At 37.5% G+C, this 17,699-nt stretch overlaps 2 protein-coding genes across 3 annotated transcripts in view; one reads left to right on the forward strand and one right to left on the reverse strand.

Annotated features, from left to right (window-relative positions):
- Positions 1-92, reverse strand: part of ACOX3 (acyl-CoA oxidase 3, pristanoyl) — a 31,515-nt gene extending 31,423 nt beyond the window's left edge. Inside the window, exon 1 of the mRNA XM_042053867.1 lies at positions 6-92. The gene's annotated coding sequence lies outside the window, so the exon portion shown is untranslated. The remainder of the gene's footprint in view (positions 1-5) is intronic.
- TRMT44 (tRNA methyltransferase 44 homolog) lies at positions 30-16,624 on the forward strand. Of its 2 annotated transcripts, XM_042053864.1 has the most exons (12): positions 30-496; positions 2,016-2,133; positions 3,011-3,230; positions 4,444-4,512; positions 6,708-6,815; positions 8,210-8,281; positions 10,872-10,978; positions 11,586-11,769; positions 12,420-12,807; positions 13,653-13,769; positions 14,848-15,057; positions 16,174-16,624. In XM_042053864.1, the coding sequence occupies exons 1-12, from the start codon at positions 94-96 to the stop codon at positions 16,404-16,406; spliced, it is 2,229 nt and encodes a 742-aa protein (XP_041909798.1). In that variant the 5' UTR covers positions 30-93; the 3' UTR covers positions 16,407-16,624. The 2 variants fall into 2 exon arrangements, with proteins under 2 accessions (XP_041909798.1, XP_041909799.1); XM_042053865.1 differs by lacking the exon at positions 14,848-15,057 and having other exon boundaries at positions 36-496.
- The last annotated feature ends 1,075 nt before the right edge of the window (positions 16,625-17,699 follow it).

Below are 17,699 nucleotides of genomic sequence, written 5' to 3' on the forward strand. Positions count from 1 at the left end.
CGTACCTGCAGCCGCCGCCGTCTCCGCCTCAGGAACTGACGGGAGCAGCCTGCGACGCGCTCCTCCTCTCGGCGCGGCGGCAGCGGGCGGTGGATGGGGCTGGTGGGGACGGCGGCCGTGCGGGACCCCGGCGGCGCCGCGCTGCCCCGCGGCTTCTGGGCGGCAGTACGCGTGTGGTTGGAGAAGCCGCAGGTGGCCAACAGGCGGCTGAGCGGCGCCGCTGTCCAGGCGGAGGGGACGGTGCCACTCGGCGAGGGTGGGGAGATACCTCCCTCCTTCGCCGCCGGGAGGGCTGGCGTGCGCGGCGGCGGGCAGGAGGGGCGAGCCGCGGGGCCCGCGGAGCTGGGGCGGCTCTGGAGGGAGGTGCAGGGGCAGCTGCCTCGGCCGCCGCCCCTCACGGGCTGGGGCGGGCCCGGCGAGCTTCGCGCCGTGCTGAGGACGCTGCTGCCGCGGGGCCGCCCCGCCGCGCCCCCGGCCCTGGAGCTGGCGGTGCAAGGTGAGCGGGGACGGGCGGGAGGCCGGGACCGCAGCGCTCCGTGTGAGGGGCCGGGGCTGTCGCAGACCTGTCCCCTCAGAGACTGGCTCGCAGAGAGAAATGCCGCTTTTTTCTCCCGTATTTGTGGGAACGAATTTTGTCCTGATCGTGTACTTTCGTTGTTGCGTTAAGGAAGCACTGAAGTTTCAGCAGTTGAAATCCAAATTACAGAGGTTAAATTCCTGTGATACTCAGGAGCTCCTGTCATGAGTAAGCTGCCCGCACACAAACGCTGCTCGTAGCGCAGACCTAATGACGGGCTTGTAAGGAGTGGCTGTAGTGTTTGGAAATGCAGAATTACTGTAAAGAATAGGCAGCTATGGCACCTGCCTGCAAGTGGAAGTGTTTGTATCGACTTTCTTAAGAAAGAAGCTCAACTTGTTTTGTTGGATTTTTGTTTTTTGTTCTTGTTTTGGGGTGGTTTTTTTTACACTGTATGATGATAATACACTGCACTAAATCCTGCTAATATAAAGAAACTTACATAGGGTAGAATTTGACACCATTTTCAAGATAAATTTTGGAAAAAATGTTGATACGGATTAAATTCTAGTAGTAATGTTTTGAAAAGAGTCAATTCTAGAAGCAATTCGATTTATAATTCAGAAAGACATATAGTCATTTATGGGGCTGACTTGGGATATTCTTGTGGCCTAGGATTCTTATCTGATAACTTCAAAAAAATCGGAGCCTTCAAAAAAAAAAAGTATATGTTGCAGTTTTATTTTTTCTTTTGATGTTAAGAGAAGATGCTCCTGAGCTGCATCTAGAGAGCCTATCTCTAAGAAAAAGCCTGGGGGACTTTTTAAAATTAATTTTTTTACAATTAAAAAATGGTAGAGGTGGAATTTCTAAGGATGGGACAAGACAGCACGACTTAACATTTGCTCTACTGCTAATTATTCTTTCTTGTCTCAGAAAATTTTGGAGTCCATTGAAAATTGATTGTGTAGCCAGTACAGCATTTTTACTTGCAAGAATGTTTGTTTTGATGGTAATTGAAAAACCATTTTCAAAACTGAGAAGTTAGTAAGTTATTCTGAAGAAATTGCTCAGAGGTACACAATAGATAAAAAGATTTTTAGATTTTTTGCATGAAGTAATACTACATACACACCTGCTTCCCAGGACTATGGATTTTCTGTGGGATATTGAAAAGCAGCAGTCATATGCTAGGAAAATCTTATTGTTTAGTTTTTACTTTATTAAAATAGTTAGATTTGATGAAAATGAATGCTCCTGGTCAGCCTTAGATATTTCTGAAAAATCATGCAATAGAATGCTAAATTTTGAGAATTTAAATGATCCAGTAGTTTGAGATGTCAGGAACACCAAGAAGCAGGTATGTTCCTAGCATTGTGGTTCTTCCTCTGTTGTCTTAGATCTCGCCTCGCTGGTTTGCGGGCAGAAGTTAATTTTGTTGCTAACCAGGGTGGGCTGCACCATGGAATAATAATCTCCTGTTTGCATATCTTTTCAGATGCTTACAACGGAACTGTGACCTTTCTGCCTTTGGAGGAAAACAGTGAAGGAAAATACTTGGTTAAAAAGTGCAATATTTATCAAATTCAACTTAAACACATAAAAGATGAGGAATGGTAAGTGTGGGAGTGAGAGAGGAAGCAAACAGTAAGTTATTGTAAGAGTCACACAATGGTTTAGTATTGGTATGTAGGCAATTTAGATTTCATAATTTTTTGCTTGATTAGTAAATTACAGTAGTGGTGTAATATGAGTGCATAGTGTTCTCTAAAAAGAAACATCTACAATACTCAGAATAACGTAAAACAAACCTGTTTCACCTTTGAATGTATACATTGACTGTACCTGACTGTACCTGTGTGTGGTCTACAAAAATATGCCTCTTGTGATCACGAGGATGTAGCAGTGCCTGTGAGAAAGGTTCTGTGGGTGTTAATAAGGGTGAGGGTCAAACTGGAGTTGCTGTAAACTCACTGAGCTTCAGTCACTGAAATGTAGATCATTCACTTTGGTCCTGAGCATCTGGGGATGTAGCTCTAATAAAATCTGAATAAAGTTAGAGATTATGAAATAATGAGTTGTGACAATGTATATATATTTCTCTGAAATTTTCCTGTTATTTTTCAGGAATTTCATGACTTGACTTATGCTGTTTAGTGTTTGGCTATCTTGTGAAATCAGGTTGCTCATCATATGTGAGTCCTCATTCATTGTGTTAAATGCAGCATGGACTCTTATGTACAGTGTTTGAATTGAGAGATAATGAGCTACCAAATTCAGGGGAGACTGTTTCATGATTCAATAACTTCAATGATTTATTTTCCTTTTGTTTCTCTACGTATTTACTCATTTTCCAGTCTAGTTTTATATCTCTGATCTGCTGATTTTCTCCATTTAATCCTTGTTTTCTCTGTCCTTGAGATGGCTGAAATAGTGAAATACTATATTTATACAGTAGTGTATATATAAGTTATTTGTTTGTTTGTTTTTAAGGTCCATATCTGTTGTAGCTCCATTTCCAGAAGATTGGTTTTCAGATGGAATTTTGTACCCCAAACTAGCATGGCTTGGAAACAAACTTTTGTCCAAACTGGCTAAATGGTCCGTGGAGCAAAAGCCCAGTGAGTTTAAGAGTACACTCTCACTCATTTCAGTAGCAAAATACAGCAAGGTTTATCAGGACCTCAAAGAAAAGTACAAAGTGATGGTAAAGGTAAGTTTAGCAGTAAATGCAGTAATATTATCCTTCCATTTTTGTTTACTTTGTGTAATGAAGCTGCTTCTTTCAGTATATTTTTTTTTATAAAAAAAGAAGCAATTGAATTATAATATATGGTTTTTGGTTTCATGTTTTGCTTTTTTTTTTTTGTATATATGGAGAATAAAACAGTTTAGTACTTGGAACAATTTAATTGGAAAAGCAGGATTTAGAGCCAAATTCACTATAAATGTTTGGAGGAGTTAGGCATTTTTCAGGATGTATCACTTGTGATAAAAAGGAAGGAGTAGGTCAGTGGTATAAATAGTCATCCACATTTTAGAAGGCACAAATAAAACACCTCTTTCTCAGAAACCTTTGGATACTATCTTACTGTGTGTTTGAGTTAGAGGAGCAGTGTTGTAATGTTTTTTTTCTTATCCCGGAGATCCTGAAGAGCAACAGAGTGCTGTATGAAGTAATGTCTGTGTTATTGCAAACTTGGCTCTAGGTGCAAGCAAAAAAATTGGTAAATGCTTTTGTAAAACATAAAATGAAAATGCTAAAAGGTTTTACTGTTGATATTTCTGTACTAACAGGAAGATACATAGGAGAGGAGAATTAGACTTTTGGGCAAAGCAGTGATTCAATCTTTAGTTCTGCAGTAGAATTGGTGGTGTTGAGCCTTTCAGTCTTTGTTTCAATTCTTTATTTACAAAGTACCACTTGGGAATAATACTTGCGCTTTCTGTCTTCCTACTTCAGGTTTTGATTCTTCATGTTCTCTTGTGCCAGGATAATTCTAGGTCTGTTCCCTTGTGAAATGAAATTCTCAAATGTTCATGTTGTCAATGTTGCACAGGTATAAGATACAAATTTTTCTTGTGAGAAAGTTAAGCAAAAGATCCATGGTTGTTACAGAACAGAGGCAGCAGTTTACTTGTAACCTGTACACGTGGAGCCAAAATGTTCTTAGAAACTTTATTGTTTGGTTGAAAGCAGACATTCTTTACACCATCATTCTTTCATGTGACTCACAAAACCAATGAGTCTTTATATTCTCTGTGTATATTTTAATGAGGTTAAAATGCAAAATCTGTGAAGTCCAGAAACCTATTGAAGTGAATAAGTATCCAAATTGCTATGTCTGAGCATTTTTAAGGTTATTTCAAATGATGCAGAAAATAAATTTTTATCTATCTTTTAAATCAATTTTTTTTTCCTGAAGGTATGGCCTGAAGTGACAGATCCTGAGAAATTTGTTTATGAAGATGTTGCCATTGCCACTTACTTGCTGGTAGGGAACTGCTTTACCTAATTAATAATTTACCACTAATTACTAATGCTGTAAGGTTCTATTTCCTAGTAATAGGACCTCTCTAAAGAAGATCATTTTATAAGTAAACAAAAACTTCTTCGTGAAGATATGATGAAGATTTTCAGTGCTCTGTCACAGAAAATTTATCGTCTACATAGACAAGATTTTTTTATTTCTAAGTGAGAAAGCCAAAAGCACTGGCGTAGAAGTCGTAAAATGGACCAATTGGAGATTAGGATTGATTGTTTTATAAATTTTTCTATTGCTTGTTCATTTTATACTAAAGGTTTTTCACTGCTATGCCTTTCCCTGATAAAATTTCAGCTCAGATCCCATCTTCAAATGTAATAAGGCCAGCTGTAGATGCTAGGAATGCAGATAAATGCTTGTTGCAGTTTTCTCAGGCACCTACCTGCTTAAGATTCTATGAAACTTCTGCCACCTGCAGTTCCTAGAAACTTCAGGTTTTTAAAAGGCATCAAAATATAGTGTCACTATGTAGGCACAGAAATATTTTTTTCTGCCATCCAGGGTGTGGTAAGAGCATGTCTACCTTGAACTATACTTGTAGCATCTTACCTAAATCAGTATTTGTAAGTTAGCTCATTTAGAGTACTCATTGAGGACTAATTTATTTTGATAATTAAGTGTTTAACCCCTTAGAACCTTAGATACTGGCTTGTGGAAAGATCTATGTAATAGACTCATCTTTACCAATTTTACCACTGTCTTAATAGTCGATGTTGAAAATTAGGAATTTAGTTGTAGCCACAAGAAAATTCTGGAGTGATAGCATTTTTGTACATTTGAATGTTGGTTTACAGTGATTATGTGTTAGCTAATATATCAGTAGTTTTCAGAAAGTTATTTATGTCATTCAATATACAGTTTACATAAATGAAAACTTAAACTATGGTATTAATAACCTAACCTGCCGCAAAATGTTCAGGTATCTCTATGATGGTGTATGAAACTCATTGTTTAGAAGTACATTACACAAGTGGTTAAGAGCAGGCAGGTTCAACGTTAAGTTATTATGGATTTGTGGCATCTACATGTGACCCAATTTTATTCTGCAGTCATATTGAGGCCACCCACTGTCCAGGGGCATCCCCAGGGGAGTAGCTGTTGAGTTTGTGTTGCGAAAAACTCTGCAGGAATTGGAGGATAGGTATGATCTGTAAAGGAGGTAATTAGGGATTTCTAGCATACTGCCTAGTGCACCCACATGCAATGATTGGTAAATCTAAAAACATAATCCATAAAATTATCAGGCTATGTTTATCTTCAGCTTCTTTCCCTCTAGCAAAACTGATATTCAAAAGTGACAATGTTACAAATACTAATTTTCATAGTTAAATACTCTTCAGGGTTTTTGGTAGTCATAGTAAAAAACCAGAGTGCAGAGTTACGAATGTGTGATCTCTAACTTTTCATTGAAGGAAAAAGAGTTGGAAAGTGATAGAGATTAATCCATGCTCTGCAGAGAAACATCCACTTGTTAATTATGAATTACATATCTGTGTAAAAGTAGCTACTTATGTACAGATCAGGGACTAGAATTTGGCTAAAAGCTTTGGAGTCCCTTAGCTGATGTAGAATTTGGGGGAGTTAACTTGCTAAGTAACACTGTTGCTTTGTTCTCTAAAAAGGGATGTTACATGTACCAGTATATCACCGAGTGATTACAAAGAATATTTATTTTCAGCTCTGCCATCAGTGCTTTCTTTAATACAGTGGATATAAATGCATCTGTGGTGTTACTTGCAGAGACACTTTTGAACTTTACTTGGTACTTCTCTTGCACTGTTCTCCTCTTGCACCCATTGTTTTAGTAACTTATTTTACATTTATGCTCATTCTAGCCCTGAGTGGTAAAGCCCTGATTAATTTCAACTCCCAGTGACTCGAAAGGGAGGGGAGGATGTGCTTAGCAGTTAGAAACTTATTGATATTTTGCAACATGATTGTTTTCCCATTCCATAAACAGTGGCTTTTTGGTTTTGGTTTTTCTTTTTTTTTTTCTCTAAAGTTATTTTACCTGTGAGTGCAGTGAATGTTTTCTGTCACATCTGCATTTCCAGCTTTCTCCTTTCGTCTCCAATAACCTTTGATGCTTTCTTATAGGGAAACTTGAGAGCAGAAGTCTAATATGTTTTGTTTTCTTGTCTTAGATTCTTTGGGAAGAAGAGAGAAAGGAAAAAGGGTTGACCAAGAAACAGTCATTTGTAGATCTTGGATGTGGAAATGGTCTGCTGGTTCATATTCTAAACAGTGAAGGGGTAAATAGAATGCTTTTTAAAATAATGATTAAAAACTAGATGCTTTCCTATTATCTGGCATGCAAATAGCCAAAAATAAATTAATTCATGTTGCTGAAATAGGATTTTGTCACTCTAATTACTAAGAGAAAATTGTACCAGAGCACTAGAAACCTTTCATTTATTTATCTATTTTTATTAGTGCATTTTATTAAAATTCAAGGCTATTTTCTCTGAGGTAAGAAACTAAGAGGAAAAAGTAATGGTGTATTTTAGTTATGCAAAAAGGAATGTGGCAACTTGACGTAGATTCTCTCTCACAAGATGTGTTCATGAACTTATTTTTATCCAGACTGAATTCTTCTTGTGATGTCCTGAAAATGTTTTTCTGTATCTGTGAAAGCAATCCTTTCAAAGATATATAAGATTTCTTAATTGAAAATGCCTAACAACATACTGTACTTTTGGGAGTGAAAATGTGGCAACAGCATAGTTCAGTTTCTTGAGGCATAGTTTCTGAAATAGCAACAAAAAAAAAATGAGACTAAACAAAACCCATTGAAGTTAGGTCTGTCTGTTCCAGAAAATTGCATTTTCCACTTTTGGGAGAACATGGGAAAATTTGTAGAGGAAAAAAAGATCTCTTATTAGATAAATAGATGTCATTGGGGGCATAGGGAAATGTTCCAAGTTCTCCTAACACAAGGTTTCTATTCTTGCGTGGCCAGAAAAATTTTGTCTAATGAAAGCTGCTGGTTTCCCTGTGGACTTTTCATTCATTCAGTACTGACAAACATGGACTGTCAAAAAAATAATGTGTGAGAGTTTTATGAGCCTTTTTTTAAATAATCGATTTTGCTTAGTTCTGCACAAGGTTCTTGAATTTCAAATACTACACATTCTTCATTTCTTGCTTTAGTTTCCAGTCTATTTCCTTTTCCCTTTAATTCAAACAGGGGAAAAAGTATTTGGGCTTCAGTAGTTAAAAGGTGGTTCTCCACTAAGGACTGCTTAGAGTAGCATTCTTCTTTGAGCCCTGTGGGCGCTGCAGTAGTACTCACCTTTTGAAAGGTTTTGATGCTTTAAAAACAAACAAACAAACCAAAAATCAATACCTCTGCTTTTACATTTGTAGAGATACAGATTTTCGAGAGCAGTCTCCATAGGTGTGCCCAGATAATATTTTGAACCAGATATATTCATAAGGTTTCCTTGTAATTCCTGTCATATTTCAAAAGGAAGAAAGGAATTAAAATTCAGGTTCTGCCTGAAATGGCAAAGTTGTTTTTTGTTATGTGTCTAAATTTTACCATAAATGAAATAATCAATGTTAATATGTACATTTACTGAGCCTGTTTGAAAATCTCTGCTAAAAGTAGTATTTCAATTGACTTTTTGTTGTTCAAATATTTCAGCATTCAGGCAGAGGAATTGATGTGAGGAGAAGAAAAATATGGGACATGTATGGACCAGAGACACATTTAGAGGTATTATGGAAATATATGTCAGTCTTACTGATACGTACATTTATTCATTTGTTCATTGTTTCAGGTTGTATTGATGCAAGTGTAAGGAAGCCTACTGGGTTACAGACAGTTGTCTAAGTGACCCATGGATTTGGTATGATGCCACCCATATCCCTTGGGGGTCTGTAAAGTACATTGTAATGGGAATTATGAGAAAAATACTGTATCGTACCCTTGCATATATATTTGCAACTTGCTTATTTTTCAGCCAAGAACCACTGGCATGATTTCTTACTGCATGTACAGACATGCACACCATGAAACAAGCTTTCTTTTTAATGGAGCATCAATATTAAGCAGCTTTGTTTGCACTACTAGTTCATAAAAGATAATGAAGCCACTCAAAATTTTGGGTATTTTCTTGAAAGTGATTCTGACCTTCTAGTGCTATGTTCTGTTTTGGGGACAAAATTGTTGTTGAACCTCAAAGGAGCCAACCTAAATAATTGCAATAATGGCTTTTAAAAATGAAGAGGAGAATGAGTCTGAAAAAGGGATTATATTTCAAGTTCCATGTTAGCGTTTTTATGAATAATTTGAGCACAGAAACATTCACTTTGATTCGAGGCATTCTTAATCTGATACTCATTAAAGCATGGTGCCAATGAACAGTTGCCCTTTGGAGATGAGGTGTTCCTGTTTTCTTGTTCTGCAGAGTCTAAAATTTCTCACTATGTTCTCTCAAAACTTGTCAGCTCCCATATAGTAAAATAATTTTCCACCTGTAGTTATTCTCTAGTAGTATTTTTTAAAGTTCATTCAACATATCTTTGAATGCTAGCACTTAAATTAGTGAAAGAACATCAGTTTTCGCAGATGGGAGGTGAAGATTTCAGTGTTGTATAGCCTTCTCTTTGCCACTCTGCCATTTTGGGTACAGGTTGCCAAAACTGCCATATTCCTTTGCTCCAGTCTGCAAGCAGTTCTTACTGAAAACCTTCAACAAACAACCCAAAACATCAAGCTGTGGTGCTCCTTCATTCCTGTTGTACTGCATCACATCTGATCACGCTGAACAGCATTGTCTCTTTATCTTTGTGTTACGTGGGCCTGGTTTTGCCCAGAAAGAAACAATAAAAATACATAAAAATATATGCATATGGGGAAAGTGATGATTTATGCTGGAAGGAGCTAGACAGTGAACAGGGAGGGTGAAATAGTTTTGCAAGGCTCCTGTAGCCATAGGAGCCACAGAAGGAAAAGCACCTGCTCACAGCCTGTTGTTACCCCTGAAGCTAATTTTGTTTTGATCTTTACTTACAGCATGAGTTGCAGGGTGGATGTTGCCATCTGTGATGTTCAGTACAATGCTAACAATGTAAATGGATGTAACAGGTGGCACTCTGTATCTCCAAACTGCTGTCAGACATGGTGAAGACAAATTTGATTATGGGTGACTGTCAAAATGGGCAGTGTGGCACTCATAATTCATGCTATGCCTAAATTGAATGATCAAACCTGAAAGGTAAAGTATGAGTAACGTGTTTAATCAACCTTAAGAAAACACTTACCAAAGACTTGGGGATTTAATATCTAGTAATCTGCCAAAAAGAAGCTTGTTACATTCATTACCTAGAAATGTATATACATATCTAAAAATGATATGTAGTATTTAAAGTGAACAATTTTAAGTGAACGATAGTATTGATCCTTAAGAGGGATTCGGAATGTAACCAAGATAGTCTGACTTCCCTAATAAGTAGTTTTGTTTTGTTTTATTCTTTAATTCCTATATAGATACTGCTTTGCATATATATGTGAATTTTAAGCTCTTAAAACATACATTTTCTATATAAAAGAGATTATGGGCATCATTTTCAGAACTTTTCCTGAGGGTCTGTGGAAATTCAAATCTAAAACTTTTTTCGAATTTGCCCAATAATTCTTTTAATGTTCATACACATTTTCAGGGAAGAGTGTCTACTTGCATGGTATCAGTACTTTGCTGAACTTAATTCAAAGTGAGAAAACATATTAGTGAGGCACAAACATTAGAGGCACTCTATACTTTTGAATTTAGCCTGGATGAAGAATTCATCCTGTTTGTTTTATTTGGCAGGTTTTTTTGTTTGTTTGTTATTATTTGTTTTATTATATGTGAATGATAGCGTGTGAAGAGTGGTGTTCTGTGTACTAGGATTTGATTTGGGCAGCATCTGTGAAGGAGGAGAAAATAACAATGAAGCTGTGTTCTGATGAATTGCTATGTGAGTCCTACAGGCCGCAAGACAGCAAATTAAGTGACTTTCTGAAAAACTGAGTTTAGGCATACAAGTGGCAGAAGGAGATTGGCAAGAAATCACAGTTTAGTGTATGATATTTGTTTATATATATTGAAATGCTAGATATCTTAATCAGAGTTGTTATTCCACTTCTTTTCTGACCAATGTTTTGTGGGTGTTTGTTGCTAAATTACTTCTCTGTAGCTATAAAAAATTGCTACCTAAGGAAAACATTGTTGGTGTCTGTGGTGCTCATTCACCTTGTATTTGTAAAATCCATTAAAGAAACCTGTGATAGGATTAACTTACTGTGTTGCTTTGTTTTCTAGGAAGCTACAATCATTCCAGGTGACAGTCATCTCTTCCCAGATACTGACTGGCTCATAGGAAACCATTCAGATGAATTAACACCATGGGTACCTGTAATTGCAGCTAGGTATTTTTGCAGAGGTGGGGGAGTGGGATGGAAGGAATTAAAAAAACGAAACAAACTCCCTATAATTACCTATGTGAGCTTGGTAAAAACTGACAGTTTTGGTTCCACAGCTGTTGTGCTTGACAACTTTTGTTGCAATTTAATTATTTTTACAAAGTGCTTCTGTGGAGAAGTATAGATGCCATATTTACTTTCTCATAGAATTCAGTGCAGCATTTTGCTTTTGAAGTTGAAAAACCAGAACTGTATTTTAATTCTTTATACATTAAACAGTTGCTTGGTTTTTTGTTGTGTTTTTGTTCTTGTAAATAAAAGCTTGTGGTTCTGCCTTCCCTTGAGCTGTTGCCCTCTTTACAACTAGCAACAGTAATTTAGAGATTTACTTCTGCAAACTAAGTTGGCAAAGTAGTTCCCTACAGCAAATACTTGGTGAAATGGTATTTTTGATTAAACTAATAGTTCTACTGAAAGAGGAAGTTATAAATATTATTGTATGAAGCTTTGTTGCGTAATAAAAAATTCCATTATTGCTTTTATCTGCTAGGTTGTTAATTTTTTTGTTTTCTGAAATAACTTACTGTTCAGCAGTTTTTTATCCTTCTTGTAGGTCTTCCTATTCATGTTGCTACTTTGTGCTGCCGTGCTGCTTCTTTGATTTCCATGGAAAATATAGCCGAAGACAAAGCAAGAAGACTCAATACAGAGAATATCTTGATTTTGTTGCCCAAGTGGGATTTGTATGTGGCTTTCACGTGGAAGAAGATTGTCTTAGAATTCCATCAACAAAAAGGGTAATTTTGGCCTCTGTGTGATTTTGTCTTTTTTTTTAATCTGCTCTGTTTGAAGCATATGGATGTTTGTTCATTGCTATTGTTGTAAGGTAAGACCATAGTAAGCTTCATTACTTGATACAGTATGCTCTGAAAAGAGACTAAAAATACTTATTGTTTTCTTGGGAATTCTACTCCTAATGTTATTGGTACAGTCCTAAAACAGAAAAGAATGAAAGGTTTCATGATTTTCTCTTATGCCACTATATATGATGGAAAACTTAAAAAACCTTATTTTTTGCCTTAATTTTTCTAGCTGCCTGTCTTGCATTTTTGTACTTAATTTTGCTGTTTTTCATGTCCAATGAAATTCAAAGTGAAATGTTCTCAGAGTAGGAAAAGGTGTCCAGCTTTAAATAATCTGAGGGTCAGGAACAATATTTTTGCTGTGTGATTGTATAACATGATGGATTCTGATTTGTTTACCGGATTTCTTCTGGTGCACCAATACTCAAAAACTAGAATTAAAAACCCCTCAGATGTTACCGAGCATTCAGTTGGTGTTGAATTGTCCTATAGGTAGTGAGAAGCCTGCCTGAACATGTGGAGGTTGTGGCACTGGGTGTAAGTATGGGACTCTAATAGAGATTTACCTGTTTCTGCTAAAATAGGTCAGCTTTATTGGGAAAAGCAGAACCTATCCACCTGCAGAACATGCTCTGATTGACAACCAGATTACACAGTTTATTAACAGTCGTCGGACCTGCGCTGTGGCCACGTGTGACAAACGGGTTGGATTTAAGCATGAGGATCACTCTGATAGTCTGTGTGAAGTAGGCTCAGAACCTCCTGAAGATGAGACTGAGACAGCTGGTACAATCTGGATGCCTGGATTTCAACCCAGAGAAAAAGTAGAACAAATCAGAAATTGTGCTTCCCTCCCTCGGGATTTTGTAGATGAAGTGGTTCTCGATGTGGCCAAGTTGCTGTTAAATGCAGCCCTCCAAAAATCATGTTCTAATATGCAGGGTGGAAATACGAATACCTGGAATCAAGGAGGTGAGGTTATCTCTCCTTTACATTATCTTTAGCTGATAGAACATGTCTTTTCCAGCAAATTAACATGTTTGTGAATAGATTTTTAGGAAACCCTGAGAACAGTACAGTTACAATCAAAGGTGGTTTTTTTCCTACTGTGTTTTGTTGCACATAGAAGAATATTTTGAAATTGGTGTGAGGTTTTTTCCTGGTTTACACTTAAATACTATTACAGAATCCATTTTTATTAAACCAAACCAAACTAAACCCACAACTCTACAACATTACCCTGTTTGGGGAGAATATTGTGGTTTAGAATATTAACAGAATAAATAGCTATAATTCTGTAAGAGTTGTGTAAGAAGTGCTTCGAAGTGCCATTAGGTTACAACATGATTAGGAATTTTTAGTTTAGTCTTAAGAACAAAAAGAATGTTAAGTTGCTGTTAATTGTAGAAGCAGTCAGTTCTCACTACTACCATCTTTCCATTTTTCTTTATCTGTTTTTATTATTTACTCAGTGTAGTTTGTCATATGTTACTGACTAAGTCTTCTAACTACATGCTTATAAACAGTGCTTATTGCAATTTACATGGTATTGTAAAAAAAGTAGAGCAAATAAAAAGTGTGTCTTATGGTGGACATTCTGACCTGAGTCCTGTAAAATGAAAGCTGCTGTTTTACAGACAATATACATATAAAATATATTGTACATCATATTGTGAGAAAAAAGTTGCTGTGGTACTGGTAGATAATTCAGACATTCTGCTCCTAATCATTACCTTATATAGAAGTTGAATCTTCTTATATAGAAGTTAAGGTTTTATATACAAAAGTTTTAATAACTCTAGGTTTTTTTATTCCAGAAAGCCTTTCCTTGAGAGAAGTGGCAGAACACTTAAATAAAGAGACTTTAAAAAAGCTGAAAAGTGAATATGGAGGCCTGCAGACACTTCTCAAGAGCAATCATCAGGTATTTGAAGGTAAAGGAGTTTTGAGTTTTGTTTTCCTTAATCATTTATTTTATCTCCTCTATATGCAGTTAAACTTAACTGAAAAATTACCATTGTGGTGGTTTTTTAAATGCTTTTTGTACCTTTGTGGAAAGCTGAATATTCTTTATGTGCCCATTGCTCCAAGATATTGTTAGTAAAGCTCTTAGGAATGAGATTGGTAAAGCATCTATCAGCAAAATGTTCTACACTGACTGTATCTGAACAGACAAACCTTTAGTTTAAGTGGCTTTTTTTTATTTTTCCTATGAAGTACTGATGGTTTTGAGGCTGTCAAATACAGAGCAATTTTACTGAAGCATTTAACTGAGGCTTAGCATTTAACTGGGGCTTACCAAGCCCCAAAGTGTAAATGCTGACATAAAACAAAATTAGCTTCCATAAGAACCTATAATTGTGAGGCTTGATGTGTTTATGTAGCTTGTGGTAGCATGGCAGAAAGAACTCAGTAGCAGGTCTTTGTGTCTGGCTGGGTTTCTGATAGCAGTTTTTTGGGTTTGGGGTTTTTTTTCCCCTGTTGTTCTATGTGGTGACAGTGTGTTTTGTGTAATTGGTTTGGGGCTTTTTTGTCAGTGTGAAGTTTTGCAAAACTGAAATGTGGCTTTGCAGTAATACAAGATCTTCAAGGTTTTATCAGGATTAAAGCTGCTTCAAATTTCAAAGTGTTTTATGTCCTAAAAGTTCTATGTGTCCTGTAAAATGCTGATCAAGTAATCCATGGCAAGTAATCCTGCATATGCAACCTTTTTGTTGCCAGTGGTTAAGTTAAGCAAGTTTAGCATCCAGTAAAGATTTCTGTGCACTGGGCTTATGAAATCCTTTTGAATTGCCATCCATTAAAAAGAGTTGGTCACATGGAGTTTATTGTGTGTCTGAATTTGGTTCCCTATCATTAGGAATTGGTGAAATAGGTTTTGCAATGTGTTACACTGTAAATGGAATGAGCGTTTTAAATTGGCTTGGAGGCTGCTTGCACATTACCTGTGAAGAAAGGTCTGACTTAATCCTAGTCTTTCTCAGTAATTTACGTCACATGCATGCTCCCCAGGGCTTCAGGAGAGACCCTTTGATTCTCCCTTAGTAGCATATCACCATAACAAGAAACTTCTGGTGTTCTGGAAGGACATTGCTCATGCCCAGGAAGACAGAGAAGAACATGGCTACAGCTCTTTTGTTATCTTGACTGATTTTTCTTTTAAAACATGGGAAACGGATGTACACACACACACACACACCCACACCCCCCTCCGAACAAAAAGTGAGTCTCAAAATAACTGATCAGTGGCAGTTATCTTGTCCAATACAAGACTGATTTCCTAGGGAAAAATTATGCTTGGTCATAAATAGCTGCCAATTTTTCTTCATCTTTTGAGAGGGATTTTAAAGCTCAGCTGAAATTGCTTCTTGTTTGGCTTAGTATGAGTTCAGGTCTGTCTGTGTATCACAAGGAAACCTGGAGACATTAATTCATCCAGTTCAGACTGTGTGATATTCAGCTTTCACTGGACTTGTGACTTTTTGAATAGCAATTATCAGAATGCAGAATGGCATTGGTTAACTATCCCAAGCTACAAGTGTGTCATACAGAAGGTGTGTTTGAAGCAGGATATGAAAACAGAGCATGGCAACTTAAAAGTGGCAAATTCTTCCCTCTTCATTTTCACTGTTGTTTGCCATCCATTTTTTTCTTACACTCTGGCTAACTTCCTTTTATCTATTTTGTTTATACATTTAAGAAGTTGACGGAGGTTCACAAATGTGGGCATGTGCAGTTTATGATCCTAACACAAGAAATTAATTCTAAAAACCCAAAGTGCTGAATCCTTATTAACCAATGATAATTCAGTGTTGGTTCACATGAAGGATTAGACTTGTCATCTCCTCAGTGCAGTATGTTTTTGGGTCAGTGAACTGTGAAAGTAGTAGAAGGCACTTGCTGGTAATCACATTTTAAATGTGGAATCATAAAGTTATGAACAGGGGAAAAATTACAGTTCTTGAAGTTGAAACTTCTTTTGTCAGAACTTGTAATCTAAGTTCAGATGATTTTAGTCTAAGTGATCCCAACTGTTATATTTAAAATGAACTAACAAACTTCTATGAAGATGATCCGAAGGTACCTCAAACTATTCAGCATCCCAGTAAAACATCTCTCAGGGAAATCAATCAAGCCTTATTTATACTGTGTCTACGTTGTCTTAGTTTGTTGTTACTTCTTTGTTACTTCTTTCTATTTCTGTACAAAATCTGGTTTTGCCTGAGTGATCCATTTGTAGAATGTTTTTTAGCCACAGAATGTCACTGCAATTTTTTCCAGTATAATTGCCATGGCTGTCTATTAACAGCTGCATTTTCGTTTGTTTTTAAATCTTAGTTCTAAATGGGAGAGTTCATATTCGTGACTGGAGAAAGGAGAAACCACCAAGTAAAACTAAACCTGAAGTGAAACGGCGCCTTTCAGCTGAAGCATTTAAAACACGCCTCTGTTGGTTTTTCATTCATCATCCTGATGGTTGTTCTTTACCTTCTGAAGCTTGCCCATATGCTCATGGGACTGAGGAGCTAAGGCAGTCTGAGATAATTAAAAAGAAAAAACATATACAGTAATAAAATGTTGCCACTTGTGTTTAGGCTTGTGTACATAACAGAATCTATGATGGAATGTGGGACTGCCTAGTGCGTGAACATCTGTACAATATGGAGAGATTTTCCTCATTTCTGTGCATCTTATTTTGCAGTTAGTTTACAAGTTCTCCTGTATTTCCAATTCTTTATTTTTTTATTAACAGGGAATAGGTATAGTAAAGTATGTATATATTTTTGGATTTGTTATGGCTTGTCTAGCATGCATTTGTATACATAGAAAAGTTTAAAAAACTTAATTTCCTGCAAAACTCCTCATGATCCTTAATCAGATCAAAAGTACATGATGCAGCATTTTCAAACCCTGAAAATTAGCCTGTTTTGTTCCACATTTTCAAGGAGTGTTAGGGAAACTTCTCTGTCCAATCATCCAGGTGCCACTCTGGCAGCCAAGCCCGCAACACCTGAGCTGGGACTGAAGCTCCTTCACAGTAGGCAGCTCCAGTGGGCCCACGGTTACCCTGCTTGATTCCCTACACACCCCACACTCACACAGTCAGACAAGATTCCTTTACTCCCTGGGCCCAAGATTCCCATAGCACAGTCTCACATGTTTCAATCCTTAAAATAATTTAAACTTGGTGCAACAACAAACTTAACAGCTTGAGCTGCTGCCTCTGATGAGGGACCTTGAAGAAAGGAACCCCTGGGCTTTTAAACCCTCACAGGCTCAGCACACAAAGTCTGGGGGTCCTTGGCTCCTGTCTCATCTCTGAGTGTCCGGTGGTACCACAGGTCTCCAGGTCCTTTCCTATGCAAAGGGTGGCATTTCTCAGCCCCTTGCCTGCCTCAGCCTCTGGAGCTGCCACCACCCAGTGCTCAACCTGCAGCTCACACGGCAGCTGCTCACCTTGCTGCCTGCGCTGAATGTGTTCCTCTACAGGAGGATTTATGGTTTCCTATGACTCAGTGGTTCTTGGGAGTAAGAAATGAGAGAGATTTCACTCTTTCCTGGCCTGACAGCTTCGTTTCCATGTTACTATGCAGTAATACTATATAATACACTTCATAGTCCTTTCCTTGCTTTTTATGTTGATTCAAAGTGGTTAGTTTGCAAGAGCAACTTTCTGGGAAATTATTGTGGAAAACTTCAGATATAGGTGTAGGCTTTTAGGCGTTTGTAGGGTACACTGTCATAGATTCATAGAATGAGTTGCGTTGGAAGCAGTCTTGAAGATCATCTAGTTCCCACTCCCCTGCCATGGGCAGGGACACCTTCCACTAGATCAGGTTGCTCAAAGCCTCATTCAACCTGGC

Source organism: Corvus kubaryi, unplaced genomic scaffold, assembly GCF_017639235.1.
Source record: "Corvus kubaryi isolate FWS band 111438036 unplaced genomic scaffold, C.kubaryi_AGA036_p1.0 split1-131, whole genome shotgun sequence".
In the NCBI taxonomy this organism is placed as follows: domain Eukaryota; kingdom Metazoa; phylum Chordata; class Aves; order Passeriformes; family Corvidae; genus Corvus; species Corvus kubaryi.

Excerpts from the sequence above, each read along its gene's own strand:
- TRMT44 (XM_042053864.1), top strand. The coding sequence starts at position 94 with ATGGGGCTGGTGGGGACGGCGGCCGTGCGGGACCCCGGCGGCGCCGCG. Across the intron at positions 497-2,015 it reads CCTGGAGCTGGCGGTGCAAG|ATGCTTACAACGGAACTGTG; the intron begins GTGAGCGGGGAC and ends ATATCTTTTCAG. Across the intron at positions 3,231-4,443 it reads AGTACAAAGTGATGGTAAAG|GTATGGCCTGAAGTGACAGA; the intron begins GTAAGTTTAGCA and ends TTTTTCCTGAAG.